This window comes from Pectinophora gossypiella, chromosome 1 (genome assembly GCF_024362695.1).
Source record: "Pectinophora gossypiella chromosome 1, ilPecGoss1.1, whole genome shotgun sequence".
Classification (NCBI taxonomy): Eukaryota; Metazoa; Arthropoda; class Insecta; order Lepidoptera; family Gelechiidae; genus Pectinophora; species Pectinophora gossypiella.
The window spans coordinates 9013813-9037027 of record NC_065404.1 but is presented as its reverse complement, the minus strand read 5'-3'; the positions used below and the strand labels follow the sequence as shown (position 1 = coordinate 9037027).

Here is a 23215-nt window from a genome sequence, read left to right as displayed (position 1 = left end):
AAACAAAAGCCAAGAATAACATCATGAAATTATATTTATGATTTCCTGCAAAGGAATGGTGATATAGCACAGGCAAAGGATACCTATAAGGAAGTCATACGATAGGTACCTATTTTAGAGTTACGTGCTACGGGTTTGAGTATTCATTTATCCTGGCAGATTAAATCCCATTTTTTTGGCTAAAATTTAAATATGTTGGCAGGAATGTCATTTTCACCCAATCACATGATTGAAATTGTATCTATCAATACTGAAACTGTGTTACACGAACCGTTCTAGACGTCACGTCTTAAGGAATTGTTAGGGAGTTTTGGCACTCAGATCCGAATCCGATCAGAGTCCGCGATTGACGGATAGTAGAAAATTACTACAGATATCGGATGACGGATAACCCCGATACCAACCCCGCCTGCGTGGTTGACGATTGACTCATCCAGGGCTTATTCATCGCTATCGACTCACTATGGTCGGTTAATTCTTTCAAATATTATCCTCTCAGACAATACCCTGATCTAAGGTTCGCGCCCAACTGGGCACCCTAAGGCCTGTTGTCTTAAATTTTGTACCGGGCGAGAGCCATCAGCGTTCCCCATTTGTCCGGCTAAGTCTACAAAAAGTCACGTCAAAAAAAAAAGAAAAGGATGATTGATGGACAGATATGGGATGTAGTGCGTAAGCTACCATAGAAATGGTTCTATGACCACCTTGGATCCGAAATTTTAGGTTTTGGTTCGGATGCAGGTAGTGCGAAAACAGCATTAGCGTATTGAATTAAATCCGCAACGATAATTTACGCTCTTCAGAAATAAGAGATGGTTGTTTCTTATAATGTGTTCAATTACATTTGTAGCGACCGTTGGAATTGGTTGGCCCATCCAAAATTTTAACCGATTGACGCACTTTTATATCCATGATGCTGATGGCTAAAAGTGATTAATGCATTATTGGATTAAAACATAGGTATTTTGATAGTACTAAGGGTAAACGATTAAGTTTCCGAAGACGTCGACAATTTGCAAACACCTGAACAAATTTTTCAAGCTTATTGTAACTCCTGTAATTGCTTGGGTACAATTATTCGAATTCAATTCAAGAAAATCAGGATGTAACAGATTTTTTTGAAACATATACGTTGAGTTTGTAAATGTTCACAAGTCAGCCCATTCCTCCTTGCACTTAACTACATTATTGAACTTATCAATAAGCAAATATTATCTGTCACTGTCTGAATTTGTTTTATCTCTCAGAACGTTGCTTATTTTATTTACCACTTATGTACTGTAAGTGCTATTTTAATTTAATAAAGTGCTATATTGGTTTTGAGAGAAGCAAAAAGCATCGTTTGTTATCATATCATTTACTGTCTTATGACCTACCGTAATCTCGTGTGTCGTACAGACCTATGCCAACTAGTGAAGTTGGGTATTCTCCGTGATGTTGATTTATTTCTTATCAAATCGTCTTTCGTTGTGCATAAATGTGCAAACATTGAACTTGACTACATTGAACGAGATACGTATTGCAAAACGTACAAAAAATATATTCTTGATTACGGTGTTCGTGACACTATTTTCCTGTCGTCGTCGTCGTTTTAGGGGTTATTCGTGAATACCTCTTTTAAAACTATTACTAATATTTTAAAACTAATTTTATTCATACATAGGTATGTATGACTCCTTATTATTAGCTACACTTACACAATTGTAAATATTGGAAAGCGCGGCACATTTCATTACAATAAAGATAATCATTTTCTAAAAAATATTGATACTTTGTTCTTAGACTATAGCTAGTCACTTTTTCTCCTCAGGCACAAGACATTCCGAACTGATAGTATATCTGTATTAAACTAAATGAGCGTATTCACGTTCAATAAGAGTTATGTAATAATGCTCTGATTGAACCAGTACCATATAGGTAGAGAGGTACCTGATAGGAAAAAAATCGAATTTATACGTTGAATATTGGAAAATGCTTTATGGTTTACCTGTGATTTTAATAAGTTTGGCTCATTTATAGGTATAATATAATTTATCCTGCACTTTACCAAAATTACGGCTATAATGAATATTTATTTCAGGTACTTCATACAAAATGTGATGTTACGTAAAAGAGAATGTTTTAATAATGCGTCATTTTGATTCAGCCGGCCATGCGGATGTTGAGTTTTAACATAATTAACTAAACCGTGCTTGAGTTTTAAGGCTTAAAACGTTTTGCAGAACAGACTTGCATAACTTGATAGACGTGAGAAGTTAATGTCGTGTAGATTACTTACATATATAAAACAAAGTTTTGCATAGTTACAGACACGTCTTATTGGAGATAGTCAGTGCTCTCGAGCTCTCTGACGTAAATTAAGATTGTCCAATCTAAAAACCTTCTTTGATGTAACGTTAAACATTTCAATTATAACTTCCGTTCAACAAGTTTTATAAAACTGACAAAATGTAACCGTCGAGAGTTGTCGCGGATGACGAATACCTGTTGAGTAATGATTGAAAAAGCGAAACCTTCGCCCGCGAAACGTTTACAAATTACAATGCCTACCAACTTTCACTCATTTGGATTCAAGTGTCAACGAAACTGAAATCTTTATGTTTGTACAATAGAAACTAGCTAGATCAATAAGTAAGACATATTCATATGGCTGAGAATCGTTACAGTACGTATGACACCTGCAATGTGTGTTATTCAACAATGTAGATAGGTACATCTAATTTTTGTTCTAACAATCGTCTAGGCAGGATGTAGGATCTAAAAGGAGGCAAATTTTTGAAGTATTATTTTTATTATAGTATTTCTGGTCACGCTTATGGCGCGTTGTTGTTATTCCGAACATTATTATTTCAAGGTTGCGCGGCCGTCGCGCGTCGCAGTGAGGTTGCGTAGCGGGGCTCCTCGGTAGGCGTCGCGTCGCGCCACTACTCCACTAGTATCTCCGTCTCTCTTTCGCATTAAGCTTCAGTCTACTTTGTACTTGCTTTTTGATATGAATTGCCACGATCTGGATACTATTCCTCTACCATCATGATTAATTAAACTATTCCTATTATTTTTAACATGGTAATATTGTGTAGGTACTGACATTGTAAAAATAGGTATATATAATTAGGTAGCTAGTTTACTTAACCATTATGAGTCATCTATTTGCACAATGATTATGTCTGATTGGGGAATCGTTCAGATAGTGTTAGCAATATTTTTCTTTATTATCAAACAAACATCCAAAGAAATCAAAGCCACTCAGTCTTAGAAGGTAGGTAGGAACCTAGTTGTTTAAGTAAGTTTCATACGCTAGTGTTTCTCTTTATTATAAATACATTCCTATTACACAATATTTAATGATTATTTTAAAAGAAGTGTTTATATTAAAGCATGTAATGCAAAGTATAATTTTTTTCGTACCAAAATTAATTACAATACATGACTTAGGTACCTATGTGTGGATTTTCTAGCACATGTGTGTTGTGTTTTTTATACACTCACGTAATCTCCACATTTCGATTATAAAATAAAATGACTCTAGAACTTAAATAATAACATTATATTATTGATCTTTGTCATTAAGCACTTACATCGGAAAGGAGATAGGTACGTTTTATTGTTCTGCAAATTTAAGTTCCTTACTTATTCTTTTGTGTAACGCGCACAGACGAGGTTAAATAGATAGTTTTAGCTGTCTACATTTTTTATAGTGTCTGTTCTGTTCCAATATACGAGTTGTATACGATTTATTACAGTATAACATAAGCTCCCGACTATATTCCCAATAAAATACTACAATGACTGTATATGTAGAAGATAAGATATAGAATGATTACAATACTCGAGCTGTTAATAAAAGGTTGTCTTCTGCTTCCGTAGACTTGAGTCCTGTGACCTCCAACCGGGAGACACATGGAGGGGGATGCAAGACAAGATGAGCGTGACAGCGCCGGTTAAGAAGATAAGAAAAAAGTCAGACAATAAGCCGCAATCTCAAATGTATGTATCAATCAATACACTATAGAACTCTCATAAATGTAAAATAAACTTGTCAAGTTATTGGGTTTTGCGACGTCCTGAAGCTTTATTAAGCTCAACTTAGTTGGGAATGGCTCATGTGTGCCTGTCGGCCTGCTTTGACACGTGATGTGGTTGGTATTCAGTTAGTCATATTATTGCTGGACACACCGCCATTGTGAAAACATATCAATGTTTTAAAAACATATCATATTTTATTTTTGCTCATGACTTTTTAGCTACTTGGCTTTATTGAGTTTTGTACTCTGTTGTTTTAAATCCAACTTTTATTATAAAAAAAAAATATTTCATGAAATGTTAGTTTTGAAATTATTACATCGTCGTTAAAATTAAAAATTATCACTTTTGATTTTGCACTCCCTTATACAATTTTGTTTCATTTATGCAATCATAATTTCCTATTTTTTACACCTTTACTATTGAAATAAGTGAATGTTGACTGACATTCACATACTTTTTATTTAAAGTAAGCTGTGCCAATTTAGGCATTACCTTTATTGATATAAAGGTAATATTGCAACTTATTTTCTTATCTTGTTAATTGAGAAAAAATATTAAGTCATCGATCACGAATCACGATGAACAATATGCCGTGAATATACAAATATAACTAGGTACGACGTATTATTTATTTTATGACAGTTTAGAAGAATTCCACAAATTAACATTCTTGCCTTATCATTAATTTAATTTCCTTTCGCCTTTATTATTTGTTGTTCATACTAAACGTGTTGGTCATATCATTTTAATGGCTTTCATTATTGATCACCTCACCACCTACATATTATATTCTTCAATCGTTATTCGTAAGCTTTTAATAGTGGTTTGTTATAATTATCATACGAATGAATATTTTTAACTGTATGTGTAAGTTGTATTAGATAAATGTTTGTTTATTCTCACAAAGACTTCTGTCTGGTCGATCACGGCTAGTACTGTAGTGACTCAGATCATGACAAATCATTTGCCATGAAGAGATCGTAATTCGTTTGCTAAATTCGTATGGTGTAAGGCCATGTGGTAGTCTTTGTGTTAAGGAAACAAAGGAAGTGGGCTTATTTTGTTTTTATTGGGTTTTGTATTATGTTTATGCATGTTTTTCTACGTGTATATGAATGGTACCTTTCTGTATACCGGTTCACTAAACATATGATAAGCTTAGTGAGAATAGATGACTGTACACTGTGCAACCTTCAGCAGCTATGAGGAAAAATAATTATTCTTTCTAACAGTTGACAGTTCTAGTTAGTTTGTGTTCTCGGTTTAGCGTTGAATTTATTTTAAATTAAATTATGCAAGTTACTTGGTTTAATGTTTGAAAGATGTGAATTCTAATCAAATTCAAGGCAAGACAGTTCTTCTTCTAATATCCCGTCAAAACTGGTTTTGTTGTATTTTCCTTAAAATATATAGTGTAATTAAAATTATTTAGTAATTTATTTTTGGCTATGTAATTGAATGTTAACCGTGTAGAAAAAATCGCACCGTTAGTTATAATCGGCACTGTTGTGATTGTTTCACTGTGTGTAATGACGTCGGCATACTGTTACAGAAACAAGTGTCACAACGAAAAGCGTCGTCGGGAGCTCGAAAACGAGACGATAAACCAGCTCGAGGAGCTCTTGGTGACGTGTCTCGCAGAGGTGAAGCAGCCGGACAAGAACGGCATCGTCCGCGAGGCCACCCAGCAGATCCAGGAGGTGCTGCGGCGGCGGCTCGAGTGCCCCGGCGACTGCCCCGTGCGCGCGCACTGCCTCTCCCCCGTGCAGGGCGGCGAGGTCACCTCCACGCAGCCGCAGCCGCCGCTCCACTACTCCGAGCTCACCACGCTCATTGAGGTACCTACATACCCAGCCTGCGCATCAGCTTATTTACGTAACATAACATCGCCACTGTTTCCAAGGGGTAACCAGAGATCACGGAATTTCAATTACTACAATCTTACACACCACTTTCGATTCTTCTACTCTCATTGTAATCTTCATACCAATGTTTAGAGTGCTTGTGATCTGTCCCTTTCATAAATTGGTTTGGGCTTTTTTATTATAATACTAATACATACATGCATAAACCCACTCGCCGAATTTCAAGTTCAAGAAATGTTTAATTGTCTTGTAGATATTTTTGTACCATTTCATTGTATCAATTGTACTGGATAATACTCATTGCTTTTTGAGGTCTTTTTTTATTATGGTACTGGTATTTACGTTTCCTGTATTAGTAATTATTAGATTTGCATAAGTATCTATGCATATAGTCGTTAAACTTAAGTAGGTATTTATCAATATTTTTTGTTTTTACAGGCGCTCAAACACTACACCAGTAACCTCGGATGGATTTTGCTGGAAATTAACTCAAAGGGTGAAATCGAGTGTGTCACCGACAATATAAAGGAGCTCGTTCTGCAGGGCAGAACGGAGTTGTACAGGAAGTCTATTTTCTCACTTTTGCATGCGAACGATCATGCGAAGTTGAGGCCGTTGCTCCGGAACATACAGACCTTCGGCTGGGGCTCAGCTGAAATCGACAAGTTTCAAGCTATCCAAGTTCGTCTTCTCATCAAAAATCCTAATGGGACCGATAGTACCGGGTAAGTATTCAAAAACATAAGTTTTCTGTAACATCACTCGCCAAAGATATCGATTGATACATATTCGTCGTTAGCTATTGATATGTTAACATTTTTTTGCGATTTCATTATGATAGGCGATTGTGTCCGACGGACGATAACAGGGCGATTACACTTACGATCGGTAGAAAAGCTGTAATCCCTGATCGTTTGGTAAAATATGTAAAAAATATTGTTGCAAAATGTTGCGTGTGTTTCGATACTCGCTATGTATGACAGGATGGAAAGGTGACATGAAGCATTTATTTATTATTATTTATTCATTCATTACAAAAGATATTATAAAATTCTTACATTACGACACTGAAACCCATAATGACATGACTTGCATAATTGAGTGGACGACTGGGTCATAGATAAATTATAAAATACTACCTAATATCGAAATAGAAATCAGTCGAAATTATTAAAAAGAGGCACATGTTACAATTTGCCTTACTAACGATTTTTTATTGATTATAAAGTTTTTATTATAAATAAAAATAATAAATACGTAATAAAGAGTTCGGCGTTCGATCAAGTTTGTTGGTGATGTTTTCGTATTTTCATACAAAAATCTCGTTTTGACCTTTCGTAAATAGTATCTCATTTGACTAAGTTGTGTAAGCTATTATAGTAGTAGTCCCAGAAGATGATGTCGGGGTGCGTTGTAGGTACGTGGAGTGTGTGATCCACGCTGCGCCGGTGCGCGGCTCGTCGGCGGAGGAGGCCGGCTCCGTCATGTGCGTCATCCGGCGCTGCGAGGACGCGTCGGCCGCTCTCCTCCCCGTCGACGGCGGCCCGCCCGCCATCGCCGCCAAGCACGCAGACCACATCGTGTTCCGCCTCGACTCTACCCTTACTGTTCTCTGTACGTATGCTCACTACACCCGACCGACTCACTACATTTTTATGGACTCACGTAACTGAAATGCGCATTCTTTTTGTTCCAGCTTGTGATTTAAGTGGAGTGGAAAGCTATTCGAACTATCCTATATCTCTTGTGGGTACTCATTACCTAGACCTAGTTGAATCTTGTGACCGCGTTCGCGTGAGGGCCCACCTTCAAGAGGCCGTCTGTCACCCGGCCCCGCCGGCTGTGAGTGACCCGTTCCGCATCCGCGTCGCGCCCGACAAGCCGTGGTTGCGAGTGAGCGCCCGGTCCCGCTTGTTCCGCGCGAATTCCTCGTCCAACGAGCCCGACTTCATAATGTCGACGCACACGGTACTCGGCGACGACGACGCCGACTTGCTGGACGCGAGCTCGGCGCGCCCGCCCGTCGGCGGCCCGCTCATGACCTCCGTTGCCAACGGCGAGTCGTCCGCCTGCGAGCCACGCTACCGCCCGCTCAGCCCGACTGACCCGCAGTTCTCGATCAATGACTTCGACCTCGACCAGTGGACGTCGCCGTTCCAGCTCAGCGACATGTCCGGCGAGGACACGAAGGATCGCAAGGACACGCAGTCGGAGGGCTCTACGTCTCGCGCGCCTTCCACGCCGGTGGAGGCGCCGCCCTCGGTGCACGCGCCCGCCGCCGTGTCCGTGGCCGCGGAGGAGCCCAATCGTCTGCGGACGATCCTGACCAAGAAGCTCAGCACTGGCGACTCATCTTCCAACTCGAGCACCATTCTGAAGGACTTGCTGAAGCAGGAGGACGAGGAGGCGACGTCGAGCGAGACGTCGGCGCCGCACACGCCGCACACCCCGCACACGCCGCACACTCCTCACACTCCTCACACGCCGCACACGCCGGCCGCGGCGCTGTCCCCGCTGCACTCTGCGCAGGCACATGCGCGCCCGCCGCCCCACCCGCCGCATCCGCCGCATCCTCCACATCCGCCGCATACCTCGCATACTCAGCATGGACAACACATGCAGCAGCCGCACCATAACAGCTCCGATGTTTTATTGAAAGTAAGTTTTAGCTTTCGAACCGAAACGAAATTAATGAATATTTATTTATTTATTTAATGTTCGGAGAAACAACAGCTATAATTAATTTAGTAGCAACAATATAATAATATTACAGAACTTTCTCTTTTTATTCTATTAATCACGTATTTGTTAATTTTAGATATTAAAAAAGTCGGACGAAGATGGTGACGAGAACAGGAGAAATTCGGAGAACTGTGGCACCTCGCAGCCGAGTGCGCTTCTGTCCCAGCTATTGTCTAGCAGTAACGGGCCTAACGCGCACCGCTCGCAGGACCACGGCGACAACTACCTCGATCGCATGGCTAACGCCGGCATGAAACGCAAAATGGATGAGAACAAGGGAGCGGCCGGGATCAAACGAGCTACCCCTGAAAACCAACAGGTGAGGTTTAGGTTTTGTCGTACTCTTCTGTGCTTCTATGGTTATTAGTTAAACTAAAAATACATATTATATGGTCAGACAGGCCTAATAATAGAAAACCGTTATTTTATGCAAGCTATAACATTTTGTATATCTCCAGGTGACATCGAGCGCGATCTCGGTGGCGTCATCAGCGCCATCATCGACGGCCGTGAGCCCGTCCACGAGCAGCGCCGGCATGAGTCCGCTGTGCCAGAAAAACCAGATCTTAGTGGCGCTACTGGCGCGGCAGCAGACGGTGCCGCCGACGCCGCCGCCGCAGACCAACCCCGTGCTGCGCGCGCAGTACGGGCCCGCGCCGCGCCCGCGCCCTCCGCCGCCCGCCGCGCTGCCGCACCACGCGCCGCACCCGCAGCACCCGCATCCGCAGCACCCGCAACACCAGCAGCATCCGCAGCACCAGCAACACCCCCCGCACCAACACCAACAGATGCAGCATCAGCAGAGGCATCACCCCTCCACTCTGTCTTCAATGCTCACTGGACAACAGTAAGTATTTCTAAGAATTTTACAAGAAGCCAATATTTGTGGCAATAAAAGCTACCTTCTGAATTGCAGAACAGCTTGAAATATTTCCGTATTTCGCATTTTAGACTCACCTATGTTACCTCAAAAAGCTCAAAAGTAATGAGGAACAATGAAAACCAAAATATACCCTTCAGAGTTTCTTGCATCCCCGTGAGTTGCGTGAGTTTTTGTCCGTCCAATTGTTCTGTGAATGACAATGTTCTGTGTCCCGCAGCAGCCGCGCGAGTGGCGTGAACGTGAACGGCGGCGGCGCCTCGGTGACGTCCCCCGGCGGCGGCGAGCACGCGCCTCAGAGCCACCTGCAGATGGTGCTGCAGGGCGGCGCGCGCCAGCCCTACCCGCACCCGCACCCCGCCGCGCACCCGCCGCACATGATCTACGCCAACACGGCGCCGCATCACGTCTACAATGCGCAGCCGCCGTCAGTACACTTTTTTATTAAAAATAGTGACGACCTTAACACTTATTCAGGTCGGAGAGACCGGAGATCGCGCAAGGTCGAGGAAATTGAAGAGTCAAGTGGAAGCCTTGACCCAGCAATGGGATCATGCAGTATGATTCAATACGTGAAGATGTGGCCTAAGTTGGTGGGGATTTCCCCAGATTATTTATCTAAATAAATATTCAAACTATTAAAAAGCCTGGCAATTCGTAATAGTCGCGTCGCGGTGCGCCGCGTGTCACCGCGATATTCCGAAGTAATAAACCTTGACCTTGTTTTATGACTAGTCCATTGCACAACATTGGAACATTTTTGTTACTGCAATTTTTTCCGCTTATTCTAGCGGTATTTTGGCACCAGAGTGCGCCATATGCCTGATGGTTACGTTTTATAAAAGCAGATTATTGTTTAAAATATTGTTATCTGATAAACAGAAATTAACAATATAATCTATAAATCAGGCGTGTGTGTGAAGTATTAGGATGGATATGATGATCCGTATAGTTACAGGTGACCAGTCTATCGTTTTAGAAGGGGCACAATCACTCAGTCGGTTTTTAGGCCATGCCCTTGAAGATAAGCAGCTTTTGCTTTTTATACGCGCCGATTATAAAACTGTAATAAATACTTATGTATGCTTTCCTATACAGTGGCGGCGCCGCGCGAGCACCGGCCGGGCCGGCGGGCGGCGACCCGGAGGCCCCGAACGACCAAGACCTGTCGGACATACTAGACGAGGTGATCGACAACATGCCCGACGCGGACCGGCCTGCGCCCGAGGTCAATGTCCTCGGCGAACTGGAGAACAACCGACAGCTCAGGCCGGATTATGCGGTTAGTATTTCTAAGCAATTTACTTAACACTAATGAGATGTACAGTACCACAAGTAATCAGAACAAGCCGCCACTTTGGATACAAAGTTCTACGATGGATATGATGAACATAATATGGTGTCAAGCCTATCGACCTGTCGACTATATGTATATGTATGGCCCGTGATGTTAGACAGGACACAATCTCTCAGTCTATTGTGAGGACGACATGGCATGGAGAAAGATAAATATCTGAACGCGTTTTGTTTTTATCCATTCCCAATTAAATATAGATATTAAAAAAGTAAAGTATTTTTCCTTGTAAATAACTATCTCTGAATCCTTCAAATGTGTTTGGTTTATTTAGAGTGCATGCGTAATATTTGGAGATTATAAAGTTTGATAAGACATTAAAGTTTACAGGGATTGTGGCATTTTCCTTTCGGCTGGACTATGTGCAATGTCACTTTACAATTTTCAAAGTTAATTCGTGAAAAGTCCATCTGTTTCACTATTTATTTGCACCTTAAATATTTAAGTTTCGAAGCTCAATTTTTATATGAACAATTTGGTGACTGGTTGATATTTTCAGGGCGTAAAGGAGAAGCATGCCATGATAAATGCGATACGACAAAGTCTAATGCAGTGCGAGACGGTCACCAAGAGCCCGGTGTCGTCGAGTCCAGGCGCCCCACCCGTGTATGCTGTTCAAAGCCAGGTGAGTTTTGTTTACTCTCTACAATGTTTTATTTAGATACTAATAAAAGACTGTACTTCAAAAACGAAATCTAAACTGAACGTTATCGATAATTACATTCCGCAGTACACACTGTCTTATTATTCATCTTTTTCTTCATATACTTTTTGTTCTTCTTTAATAAGGAATATTTTATTATCTTAGGATCTGTTTTACCCACGAACTTCTTATTCTAGAGTAGGTCCGAAATAAGCACAAAACGGAACGTTTTACTGAATCAACAATCGTAATTATAAAACTTTCCACGTCACTCATTGCGTATTTAGTATCGCGCTATCACAACCAGCACTTGCGTTAATGGCGGGTAAATCGATGTAGCGGTCCAGTCAGAAATGTCTTAATACGGGCGCTTCACATACTGACGTGAGTTAGAGAACTACTTTACTGATGTAAGCACGTAGTCATGAGTCATGTCAGGGGCCTTTGGTGGTTCAATAATAACCCTGACACCAGGGTTGAAGAGGTGCGTAAGCCGCGTTATAAACCCACACAATGACGCATGCTGACCACGTGTGTGGGCCGCAGGGCACGTGCAGCATGGGCGCGGGCGCGAGCGTGGGCGCGGGCGGCGCGGGCTACGTGGTGGGCGGCGCGGGCGGCGGCGCGGCGGGCGGCGAGGTGGCGCGCGCGCGCGCGCTGGCCGCCGAGCAGCAGCGCGCGCGCCTGCTGCAGATGCAGCGCTCGCAGCAGATGCTCGTCTCGCCTGAGGTACCCTACACATTATTTTTTCACACGACTCTTTGTAGGTTTGCCACATGTCACGTTAACCACTTGAGAGAAGAGAACATGCCATTTCGCAAATCAAAAGGAGATCATCGGCTCTCCATACTTTGGCCGGCCCAAATTTGAAAGTGCCGGCCAGAGAAAAAAAATGTGTCGAACCTTTCGAGTAGATTGCTCTGATCATTTTTTACTATGACACCAAACGTGTATGACCATTAGTTTGGCTTTAATTGGATTTTAAAAATGACGATTTTTCATACATTTTGTAAAAAAAAAATATTATGTCCGTTTGGAAAAAGGGGATACAGGCGTATTACAAAGGACCGTTAGAACATTTATTAGTATGGCGCCAAACTTCTATGACCATTATTTTGACGTTTATTGGACTTTCCGTTTTGGTTAATATATAAAAATGCCGGCAATCGAAAAGAATACGTCGAATCCGTCTAATAGTTGCTTCTCAATATTTTTTTATATGACACCAAACATCTATGACCATTATTTTGACTTTTATTGGAATTTACGTTTTAGTTCAAATGTGAAAAGTGCCGACCAGCAAAAATACCATGTAGACGGGATCGAGTAGATGCCTATTAACATTTTTTTCTATAGCACCAAACGTGTACGATCATTAGTTTGGCTTTTATTTTATTTTGAAAATCTTGATTTCTTATTTATTTTGTTTAAAAATAAAGTGCTTTGGGCAAAAATTGCGATACGGCGGATTACAAAGGACCCTTAATACAACTTTGAACATTTAATAATCTGGCGCAAAACATTTTTGACCATTATTTTGACTTTGGCTTTTATTGGACTTTTTTAAAATCTTTATTTTTTTTATACATTTTAACAATGACAACAAGCAGAGCTTTCCCAATGACTAGTTATTAGTCAGATAAATACTTTGTGTTTTTGTTTTGTGTGTTGATAGGTGAACTTCTATATTAATACCATCTGATTTTAGATATAACGTTGGCTGTAGTTTTTGCATTCCACTCAACGTTACGGCCTAAGTTTAGGTTGAATTATTATGACCGTAGATGGTTACCACCCTCCAAAGATAAGCTTGCCATCTAGTGACGAAACTCGTATTTTGGCATGACGTCTGAAGTAGTTAGGGAAGACAGGAGTCGGGCAGTTGTACTTTGCATGTATGCCGATCACAATGTCCTGGTGCTACTCGGCCGATAACGTAGTACCTCTATCACCCCACTGTATTTTCCTTGTATGCACACTTTTCTTAAAAAAAAGTAGCTTCTAAAGCGTAAACGCAAACTTATTTTTAATTTATAAAAATGTGTCAAAAAGACGACTATATTACGCCTTTAGCAAGATAGTTCCATTATTACCAAATAAAAACTTTTTTCGCCAAAGTGTAGGTACTTATCTATGAAAACACCAGATTTTTGAAAAATCGAATCAAGTCCAAAATAGTGGTCATAGACGTTTAATTCCATAGTAATAAACATTTTGACGATCCTATACATAACGTGCCTGTTATATTATATTTTTTTACAAAATGAATCAAAAATCAAGTTTTTTTTAAATCTAACAAAAGCCAAACTAATGGTCATACACATTTTTGTCATAGTGAATAATGTTTACAGGTATCTTCTCGATAGCTTTGACATGTGTTCTTTGCTGACCGGCACTTTTCACACAGAAACTATAACGTAAAGTCCAACAAAAGTCAAAATAATGGTCATAGACGTTTGGTGCCATAATAATAAAAGGTCAAACGGATAAGTTATAATGGATTATACCAATATTGTTTCTTGGCCAGCACTTCACATTTTCACCAAAAATGTATGAAAATTCATGTTTTTTTAATTCGAATAAAACCGAAAATATTGACCCTACAGCTTTGGTGCCATAGTAATAAATGCTCAGACGGATAAGTTCTAAGGATATATACCATTATTGTTACTTGGCCGGCACTTTACATTTTGACCAAAAATGTATGAAAAATACAGTTTTTTGAATTCGAATAAAACCGAAGATATTGACCCTACAGCTTTGGTGCCATAGTAATAAATGCTCAGGTGGATAATATCTAACGGAATATAGCAAAATTATTTTTTGGCCGGCACTTTGACTTCTGGGCCGAAATCCGATGATCTCCTTTCAATATGAGTTAAACTGAAATTTGCCTTTTATATAATAAAATGCCTTGATAGATGATTTGCACTAATACGTAACACGGTATACACCGTTAACGGTAGACCATGTATTTATTCCAGTGTTTTATATACTCGTAATCCTTGCTTGGATTAAAATTGTGTTATTTTGTCGTTTGCAGGCTGCAGACCAGTCACAACAGGACCTGGGGTCGACCATTAACGCGCTCGTGTCAGCCACACCCCCTAACGTAGCACTCACGCGCACCGACTATCATCACCTATACCACCCATCCAGTAAGTATCATAGACATATATATAAACTGCCGACTATTTCCCACCGGGGTAAGCAGAGACTATGGAATTTAATTTGCTTCGATCCTGACACACTTCTCTTGCTTCCTCCACATTCGTCAATCGTTTCATACACGCACGCCGGTTCACAGTAGATTGTATTAAACCTTTTCTAAGAACATCTTTAATTTGGTCAATGTACGTCCTTCTAGGTCTTTCTTTCAGCGTAGGGACAAGTACTGCATTATAAGCAACAATCCTGGCATCTTGCGAGGTACATTGGCTACTAACAACTGTATGCATTGCCCCATTCATTGAGTTACTCAATTTTACTCTCCATTCTATACATTTACCATCCCTTGTAAACATAGTACCCAAATACACAAATTCATTCCCTTGTTCAACCTTTACATTCCCAATAGTAATTCTACATTCAGACACATTTTCTTCTCTGTCCATCACCAAAACTTTTGTTATTCTTCTACCATTAGAGTTACCATGTACTGAAGATCCTTCGCAGATGGTGCGTGAAGAACTTGATCAACAATTTGTATGGTGATGATCAAGTTCTTCGACCAGATCCACGCATCCGATACCTCTTGTAAATCCCGCTAGTACGTTCCTCTGTCTCTTTCATCACACGTTCGATCAGTACTTTCGCATACAATGCACCAATGACGTATATGTACAAAATATACCAATTTTACCTACCAATAAAATTGTTATTAAGCGTACTTCCCTTACTCCAAGTCTATTGACAATTGAGAGAGGCGACATCTTTCGAGACAAAAGCGAACTTCTTACCCCACGTAGCCATACTTTCCATCTCCTGACACATTTTCAACCACGTGAATATAGCCAACCAGCAGCCAGCAAATGCGGATTGCGCCAACTTCGCTCCAAATATCAGGCGACGTCGCGCGAGTCCGCCATTTTCTTCATTGCGAATCAATTGGCTTGTTACCGACCCGATCGTGATAAATATGTATGCAAGTACGATCACGTCGGTTTACAACAAACCTATTACATACTGAAAAGAAATTGTAATTAGGTGTACAGCAGACAGCTATACAAATAGACTTGGAGTAAGGGAAGTACGCTTAATAACAATTTTATTGGTAGGTAAAATTGGTATATTAAGCTCCCTGTGCCTTACTCCAAGTCTATTGACAATTGAGAAGTGTTTGGTATCGGCTGCTGGATCAATCAATATCAATTTGTTAAATCACAAATTATAACACTACGGTCAGTATTCACTAAGAAATCAGGAGAACACAAAATATTTTATAATATAAAAAGCAAGTATTTATATAAAGAAATCAAAAAGAATCAAACTAAACTACTTGAAATAAATTAGATAGAGAATGAGAAGAACCACGAGAAGTCGATGTGGTAACTTCTTTTTTATAATACTTATGAAAGGTACCGGCCGATTGCCAATTACCTCTGGCTAGAATCTGATCAATGGGAGTGTTATCTAGCCAACTAGAAGAAGCGACCGCTGACCGCACGCTTCCTGGGCTACAGTGAATCCCTGCGTCCTGCAAAGCCCTTCTGATCCACCCACCTATGATAGAACGGGAAGCCGGTTTTGGTGGACCACATACACTAACAAATAAACTTTTAATGTCTTCTCGACGAGATGAAGTACAAGCCAGTAATTTCCTAACCCATAGGACGGGACAAATATTTGGATTAGACTCACATTTAAGTAAGCGCCAACCAGATTGCCTATACGACTTAGAGTCCGTCTTTGAGCCGTATTCTGGCCATAAAACGATAGAATCTTCTTCAAAAATCAAACTATTACGATCCATTCGTAAAAGAGTCAAGTCGTGAATCCGTCGACCGGAGCACAACAAAAGTAATATAGCTGTTCGCTTCGACACCTCAAATAAAGAATCGCTACATGGGTCATGCATTGCTAGGTAAGAGGCCAGAGTATTTACATCCCATACAGGTGGCTTGTGTTTTGGTGGTTGTTGCAAAGCTATTCCTTTCAAAGTTTGTCTAACTATGACATGTGAGCTAAGTGGATCACCTGCTACTGGTTTACAAAAAGTGGAAACTACAGATTTATGGAGGCAGATCGAGCTGTAAGATAAATTCACTTTCAAAAACAAATCTGTTAGAAAACGACCCAAATCCTGAGGAGAAGGATTATCGACACTCACGTTATTTTCTCTAGACCATTTACACCATCTCTGCCAAGCGGGCTTGTAGGAACCTAGAGTCGATTTTCTCCAACTCCGATCGAGAAGTTCTACTTGTTCCCGATTCCATGCACTTAACAGTGACGACCACCCTGTATCAACCACACTTCTAAATGTAACTGGCTCACCTGTGGCGGAGGACAGTTCGTTTTTGTATCTATCAGTACTTGGTGTAGGTTGTGAATTAGCAGTGGAAGTTGCAGCGAACGAGCTTGGAGATCCGCTCTCCAGAACACCTTTTCCCAACGGGGAGCAACTATTATGTATTTGCCTATCGCCTGGTTCAAATGTGCTAACACCTTCGGAATTAGACAGGGGGGCGGAAATATCCATGCTAACCTGTATACCCATATCCGACTGAAAGCGTTTATGAAAAGAGCTTTCGGATCCGCTATTTCTAACGTCACGTACGACGGAACTACATGTGCCCTTCGGGACGCAAAGAGGTCTACCTGGGGTACGCCCCAAAGACGAAAAACCTCGGAGGTTAAGGGGCTCAAAAGATGCCATTCTGAGGTCGAATCTGCTCTCGAAAGTCGATCGGCTACGTAATTGTAACGACCTGGAATGTGATACACAGTCATATGAATATGATGACGATCTAGTTCGCCTAGAACCTTGTAAGTGAGATCGAGAAGGGACTCCGACTTCGTGCCGCCTTCGTTCCGCAGGTAAGCTACAACAGTTCGGTTGTCGCTTTGTACAAGTAGACTTGAGTTCTGCATCATCGCCCCTTTCAGCTGTAAAACCCGTACAATCGCTAACATCTCTAAAATATTGCCGTGAAAAAACGTTTCTTCCTTCGACCACCTTCCTGATAAAGTTTCCGTGTTGAGCTGCGCGCCCCAACCTTGACTCGACGAATCCGTGGCCAAGTAAAAGTTTGGAGGTGGGAAGTGAATTTGTGAAGAGGTTCTGTGATTGAGAAGCCACCATTCTAGATTTTGACAAGCACTGAAAGGTAATTTTATCACTCTGAGATTTAAAAGAGTCATTCGATGCAATAATTTTAATAACGCCCGCGCATTTAGGCGTCCTCTTGGGACTACAAAGCTGGAAAAATTCCATAAACCAAGAATACTCTGTACTGCTTTCAGAGACACAGCCTTTGAGCGAAGCATCTTCTCTGTCTTGCCTTTCACACCGACTAACTTGTCCCGGGGAAGCTCCTTGCGGTTCAGCCAAGTATCCCACTTTATTCCCAGGTACTCGATGGATTTTTGTGGATTCAAAATGGACTTTTGGAAATTCACTGCCCAACCCAGATCCTGTAGGGTCCGAACAACCAGATTGGTATGGTCCTGTAGCGTCTCCTTCGACTGGTTTGCAATTAAAAAGTCGTCTAAATAGACTATAATCCTCACCCCTTGTTCTCGAAGCATTTGGGCTATCCAATTCGTTAGACTGGCAAATACCTTTGGCGCTGTTGCGAGACCGAAAGGTAGACATGTCATTTGATACAGCTTTTCCGCAAACATTAGCCTTAAGAAAGGTCGATGGGAGTTCAAAATTGGTAAGTGGAAGTAGGCATTCGAAAGGTCGATTTTTGTAAGCCAATCTTGAGGTTGGAGGAAATCGGGCACCCTGTACATGTTCACTAGACGAAATTTGGTAACATGTACGAACTTGTTCAGAAATTTTAAATTGAACACTGGGCGATATGACATTTCGATTCCTTTCTTTTTCACTAGAAACATGTTGGAAATGAAGCTCGGAGAAACGCGAGCTCTTTCCAATACGCCCTGATCTATTAAGAGATTTATTTGAATTAACATATCTCGCGACAACTTGGTGTGAAGTTTTTGAGGTATGCGAGACGGGTGAACTAACGGGGGCTTTATAAGGAAAGGAATTCGATAACCCTGAATTATGTTTAATATGTACTGGGGTGCTCCTAATCTCCTCCAAACGTCTAGCCGATGTTTGATTTGGCCGGCTTGAAAAATCTGATGTGAACTGTCAATCGTCCCTTCTGCCAGAGTACCGATGAGACTTGCGGGAGAGCGATTGCTTTGCACGCTTCGCTTGCGAGCGAAATGCACTCTCCCCCTGCCGCTTCCTCCCTTGCGCAGGTATGGAAGTACTGGGGGCAGGGCCGAGGGCTCCTCCGTTGCGCACGGGGGCCGTAGGTTTGCGTGTTGCACTCCCTCCTTGCGCAGGAAGGGGGCGTTTGGTAGAGCCTTGCGTAGACTTCGGGTGAGAGAAGACCTTGAATAGGCCTCCATGTTTGGAGATGAGCTCGGAGAGCTGCACCTCATTGAACAAATGTTCATTTGTGGGGGGAATTTTTCGTAAAGACTCCCGTGTGAACAAGTTTGGAACACAAGTGAGAATAGCGTCGCGCCGTTGCTGAATAATATCGGCACGTCGTCCGCAAATCATCTGAAGGATATGTAAATTGACCTTTAAATAGGTAGATTCTTCGTTAGTAAAGATTTCATTTATTTTATCGCAGATAGCGTCCGCAGTGATTTCAGCCTGATCATTTAACCAAGAAACCAACATATTTAGCCCTTCCTTTAAGGAGTCGTATTGAATAATGAGCGCGTGGGTTATAGCGGCGATGGACCGCTCTGAAATTTGTAGGGCACGAGTACGGTCGAAAGATTTGATTAAGTCATTACTTTCGAGTTCAACAAAACCTGGTGTAGAATTGTACAGTTTTTGCGCATCCGAGAAACGAACTTGATGCCAGTCAGGGGAGTCAAAATGTTGCAATTTATTTAATAACTCTAAATGAGCTTCCGAAGAACGGGTAGTCTCATTTTTGAGGGTAGTTTCAAATTTTAGTTCAATATTTTTTCCTACGCTTTGTTCTCCCGTGACGACGCCCTGTTCAACTCTCGAGCACGTGCTCTCAAGGTCACTCGAAACGATACCCGGAACAGCGTCACCATCGTGTGACTCCCTATTCGAAATAAAGTGAGCATGCATTTCAGAAACCTCCTTGCTAATTTTTTCAAAAGCATATTCGAGTCTACTTAGCCGAGATTTTGATGATCGATGGCGTCGGTGGTGCTGTCTCCGGCGGCTGCGAGATCGTTTCCGCCCTCGACGGCCGCTGCTCGAAGATGAAGACCGCGATGACTCGTCGTATTCGCTTCCGCCACGTGGGGGATCCATCACGTCAAAAATTACGCAAAAATAAACTTTTAACGCGACTTTTAACGAAACTTTTAAAATTTTGTAACAAAATATTTACTTGAAAATTTTATAAAGAATATAACGAAAAATGTATTCGATATTTAAAAAACTGTAAGAGTTTACGTCCGCGCTGTTCGAAAAACGAAAAGCCAATGAAGAAAATGGCGGACTCGCGCGACGTCGCCTGATATTTGGAGCGAAGTTGGCGCAATCCGCATTTGCTGGCTGCTGGTTGGCTATATTCACGTGGTTGAAAATGTGTCAGGAGATGGAAAGTATGGCTACGTGGGGTAAGAAGTTCGCTTTTGTCTCGAAAGATGTCGCCTCTCTCAATTGTCAATAGACTTGGAGTAAGGCACAGGGAGCTTAATATCATCTAAATAATCTATAATACACGCGAATTATATAGACATCTCGCTATTACGGAACTCCTTTGATGAGTATCTAGTTAATGTGCAATGGTTATAATTACAGCAGGACAGAGATATAGTACATCGCCTAGAGGGAAAGAGAAGAGAGATGTCTCTTTGGCACTAACGGTGCACAGCTTAGTACGAACGAGACGTGAGATAAGTCACTCTATTCTCACGTTGAAAGGGGCATAAGTGGTATTGCATAGTGTGGCGAACGCCGTGTTAAATACAAGTTCTTCAAGATACGAATTGATTAGTAGCCGTTTTACCAAAGTTTGTATCGTTGTTGCATATTTACATGTAGGTACTTTTCTTTATTTTACAGATCAAATGGGTTCAAATTATGGTACAAATAAATTAACATCACCGCAACAAAACCCAATGCTGAGTCGGCAATTAAGTGTAAGTGTTTACATAAACAGCCTATATGTATACGTCTCTCTGCTGGGCACAGCCTCAATCAACCGGAGGGGGTATGAAGCATCGTCCACCACGCTACTCCATTGCGGGTCCAAAGAGGTGTTTTTATTACGGCTAATAGCCTGAACCTACGGATTAACGTGATCTCCGGAGCACGGAACCATCTTACTTTCCCGGACAGCCAGGTGATTCAAGCCTGAAATGTCCTTTCCAAACAAAGGACAGTATCAAAAAGTGATTTCGACATTGTCCCCATCGGGAATCAAACCCGGACCTCCAGAACGTAAGCCCAACGTTCTCGACCACGGAGGCTGTTGGAGAACTATAGCGGACAAATTCGACCTTATAATAATAAGTTTCCGGGTCAAAAAGTATGGCGAAGATAGTGTCCGTAGGTTGTAACAGTGTATAGTGGTGTAATGTTAATGTCGGGTGTGGCAGGGGTCAGCGGCGAGCGGCTACACGCACGGCGGCGGCGCGGGCGCGCACTCGCCCGCCGCGCTGCACACGCCGCTCACGCCGCAGCCCTACCTCCGCGCGCCGCGCCCGCAGCTAGGTAAAACACTACACACACACACCTCACATACACTCAATCAAACCCATTCATCAACCCCGTTTCCCCCATAAGTAACTTAGTAGTAACTTAGACCGCAGTTTCATGCGGATTGACCCTAATTTGTAAACTAATCTTAAATTACTAAAATAACAATAAGTAGATACTATTTGTGTAGTTGAGGGTGCACTGACGTTAAGTTTGTTTTATGGAAATCATGTATTTGAATTCAAACCTGTGATGTGTATTTTTCCGCCTAAAATCTAATTTGAATCCGATCTAATGATTTTAATTCCGAAATGACCAATGGCAGTCGAGGGTACGTATGCATAAGTAATATTATGTCTTCCGGTGGTGCAATGAAAATTAGACATAGGTTGCATTCAGTCTGATCCAACGGTATCTTTTGTATGGTCTGCTTTTTCACTGAACCTACTAAAATTTTCTTTTAATGTAGAAATAGATAATAGACATCGCAAAACGATTTTATTTTACGTGAAAGCATGTCTTTTGAGAACATACATTTCTTCAGCATGCCCTGTAGAACATTAGTGATAGCGTATTTATCGGATTCGGGTTCGAGCCGCCCGAAATCTCAGACTAATTGCATGATATCGCTTTTCTATTCGAAATTTTGAAACCGAGGCAAAGAAACGTCGGCGGTGCGGAGCCACCGTCGACCCTCGGGTCGTCGCTCGTAGAATAAATACATCGCGGAACGAACCGAGGCCGGTTTACGATGCGCAAAAACGTCCCAACGCGCGTCCTCGATCCGATTTCGGAGCCTTTCAAATACGCGATTTGCCGGCCGCGAGGGGTCGGGCGCATCGAAGTAGGTAGGTGTGTCGGCGCGAGCGCGTTGAGAATGGCATTATATCGCGGCTGTGTGGCAGTGGGCGGCTACTACGAGGAGGGCGCGGGCGGCGCGGGCTACTGCGGCGAGTACGCGCGCCGGCCGCACCTGCCGCCGCTGCCCGCGCACCCGCCGCACCCGCACCACCCGCACCACGCGCCGCCCGACCACCAGCTGCCCTGTGAGTACCGCAACGCGCCCTGACGCGACTGTCCACACCCCTCACCCCACACCCCATACCTCCTGTCCTCTGTTATTGGCACTAGGGAGCGGTCCGTACTTGCACTACTTAGATTTCCCATGTTACATTACCTTCTAGGTTAGGCACGGACGCTCTTTATGAGTTTGATCCGATGGATCGGATGGCTACGGTTTATGTCTCCCTTTGTTTTCTAATGCCTGATCGCACAGTAAGTAGAACGAGGTTTTCACGTTAACATAATTTACTGGCATTTGTAATTTTTTACACCTTTCCAGGGATACACATCGTTTTAATTAGCGATAGCGTTTATATTTATCGATTGTTTTTTAAGATTTTTCATGCAATTTCTATTCGAATGATACGTTTGTTATGGGAAGGTAAGACGAGTAGATATCGGTGTGAGGACGGTGGTAGTGTTTTTTATAATCTTAGTCTCTTGAATACCGCTCTGCATGATGACATTTCTTTTCTGCGCTTAAAAAATTTCGCTTACCTCCTTGCCTATTCTTCACTTCTAATAATGTATATTAGTATTTAATTAATAGTGTGACGGTCGATGTAGACTCGAATTACTTATTACTTCAGTTTGGATCAGTCTGTTACCTTTCCCTTTTTTTTTTTTGATAACTTTGAAACTTGTCAGTGACCCGAATAGCCATTAAAAATTACGCAGGAGCTTTCCAAAGTGCTCTCGTAAAACATTAAATTCACGATGCGAACAGGCTTCGTCTTCCAGAATTTACGTTTTTATA

The 23215-nt window shown here is 41.9% G+C and overlaps 1 protein-coding gene across 6 annotated transcripts in view; it reads left to right on the top strand.

Annotated features, from left to right (window-relative positions):
• The window catches only part of LOC126366068 (hormone receptor 4-like), a 51243-nt gene that overhangs the window by 19170 nt on the left and 8858 nt on the right, over positions 1-23215 (top strand). For 3 of the 6 annotated variants that reach the window (XM_050009010.1, XM_050008984.1, XM_050009019.1), the window contains 15 exons: positions 3868-3987; positions 5579-5864; positions 6330-6616; positions 7309-7505; positions 7588-8549; positions 8710-8952; positions 9092-9480; positions 9734-9940; positions 10612-10795; positions 11367-11492; positions 12057-12239; positions 14554-14668; positions 20761-20837; positions 21297-21411; positions 22302-22442. In XM_050009010.1, the coding sequence (XP_049864967.1) occupies positions 3868-3987; positions 5579-5864; positions 6330-6616; positions 7309-7505; positions 7588-8549; positions 8710-8952; positions 9092-9480; positions 9734-9940; positions 10612-10795; positions 11367-11492; positions 12057-12239; positions 14554-14668; positions 20761-20837; positions 21297-21411; positions 22302-22442 (3632 nt within the window). The remainder of the gene's footprint in view (positions 1-3867; positions 3988-5578; positions 5865-6329; positions 6617-7308; positions 7506-7587; positions 8550-8709; positions 8953-9091; positions 9481-9733; positions 9941-10611; positions 10796-11366; positions 11493-12056; positions 12240-14553; positions 14669-20760; positions 20838-21296; positions 21412-22301; positions 22443-23215) is intronic. The other 3 variants (XM_050009027.1, XM_050009000.1, XM_050008993.1) reach the window with 2 other exon arrangements.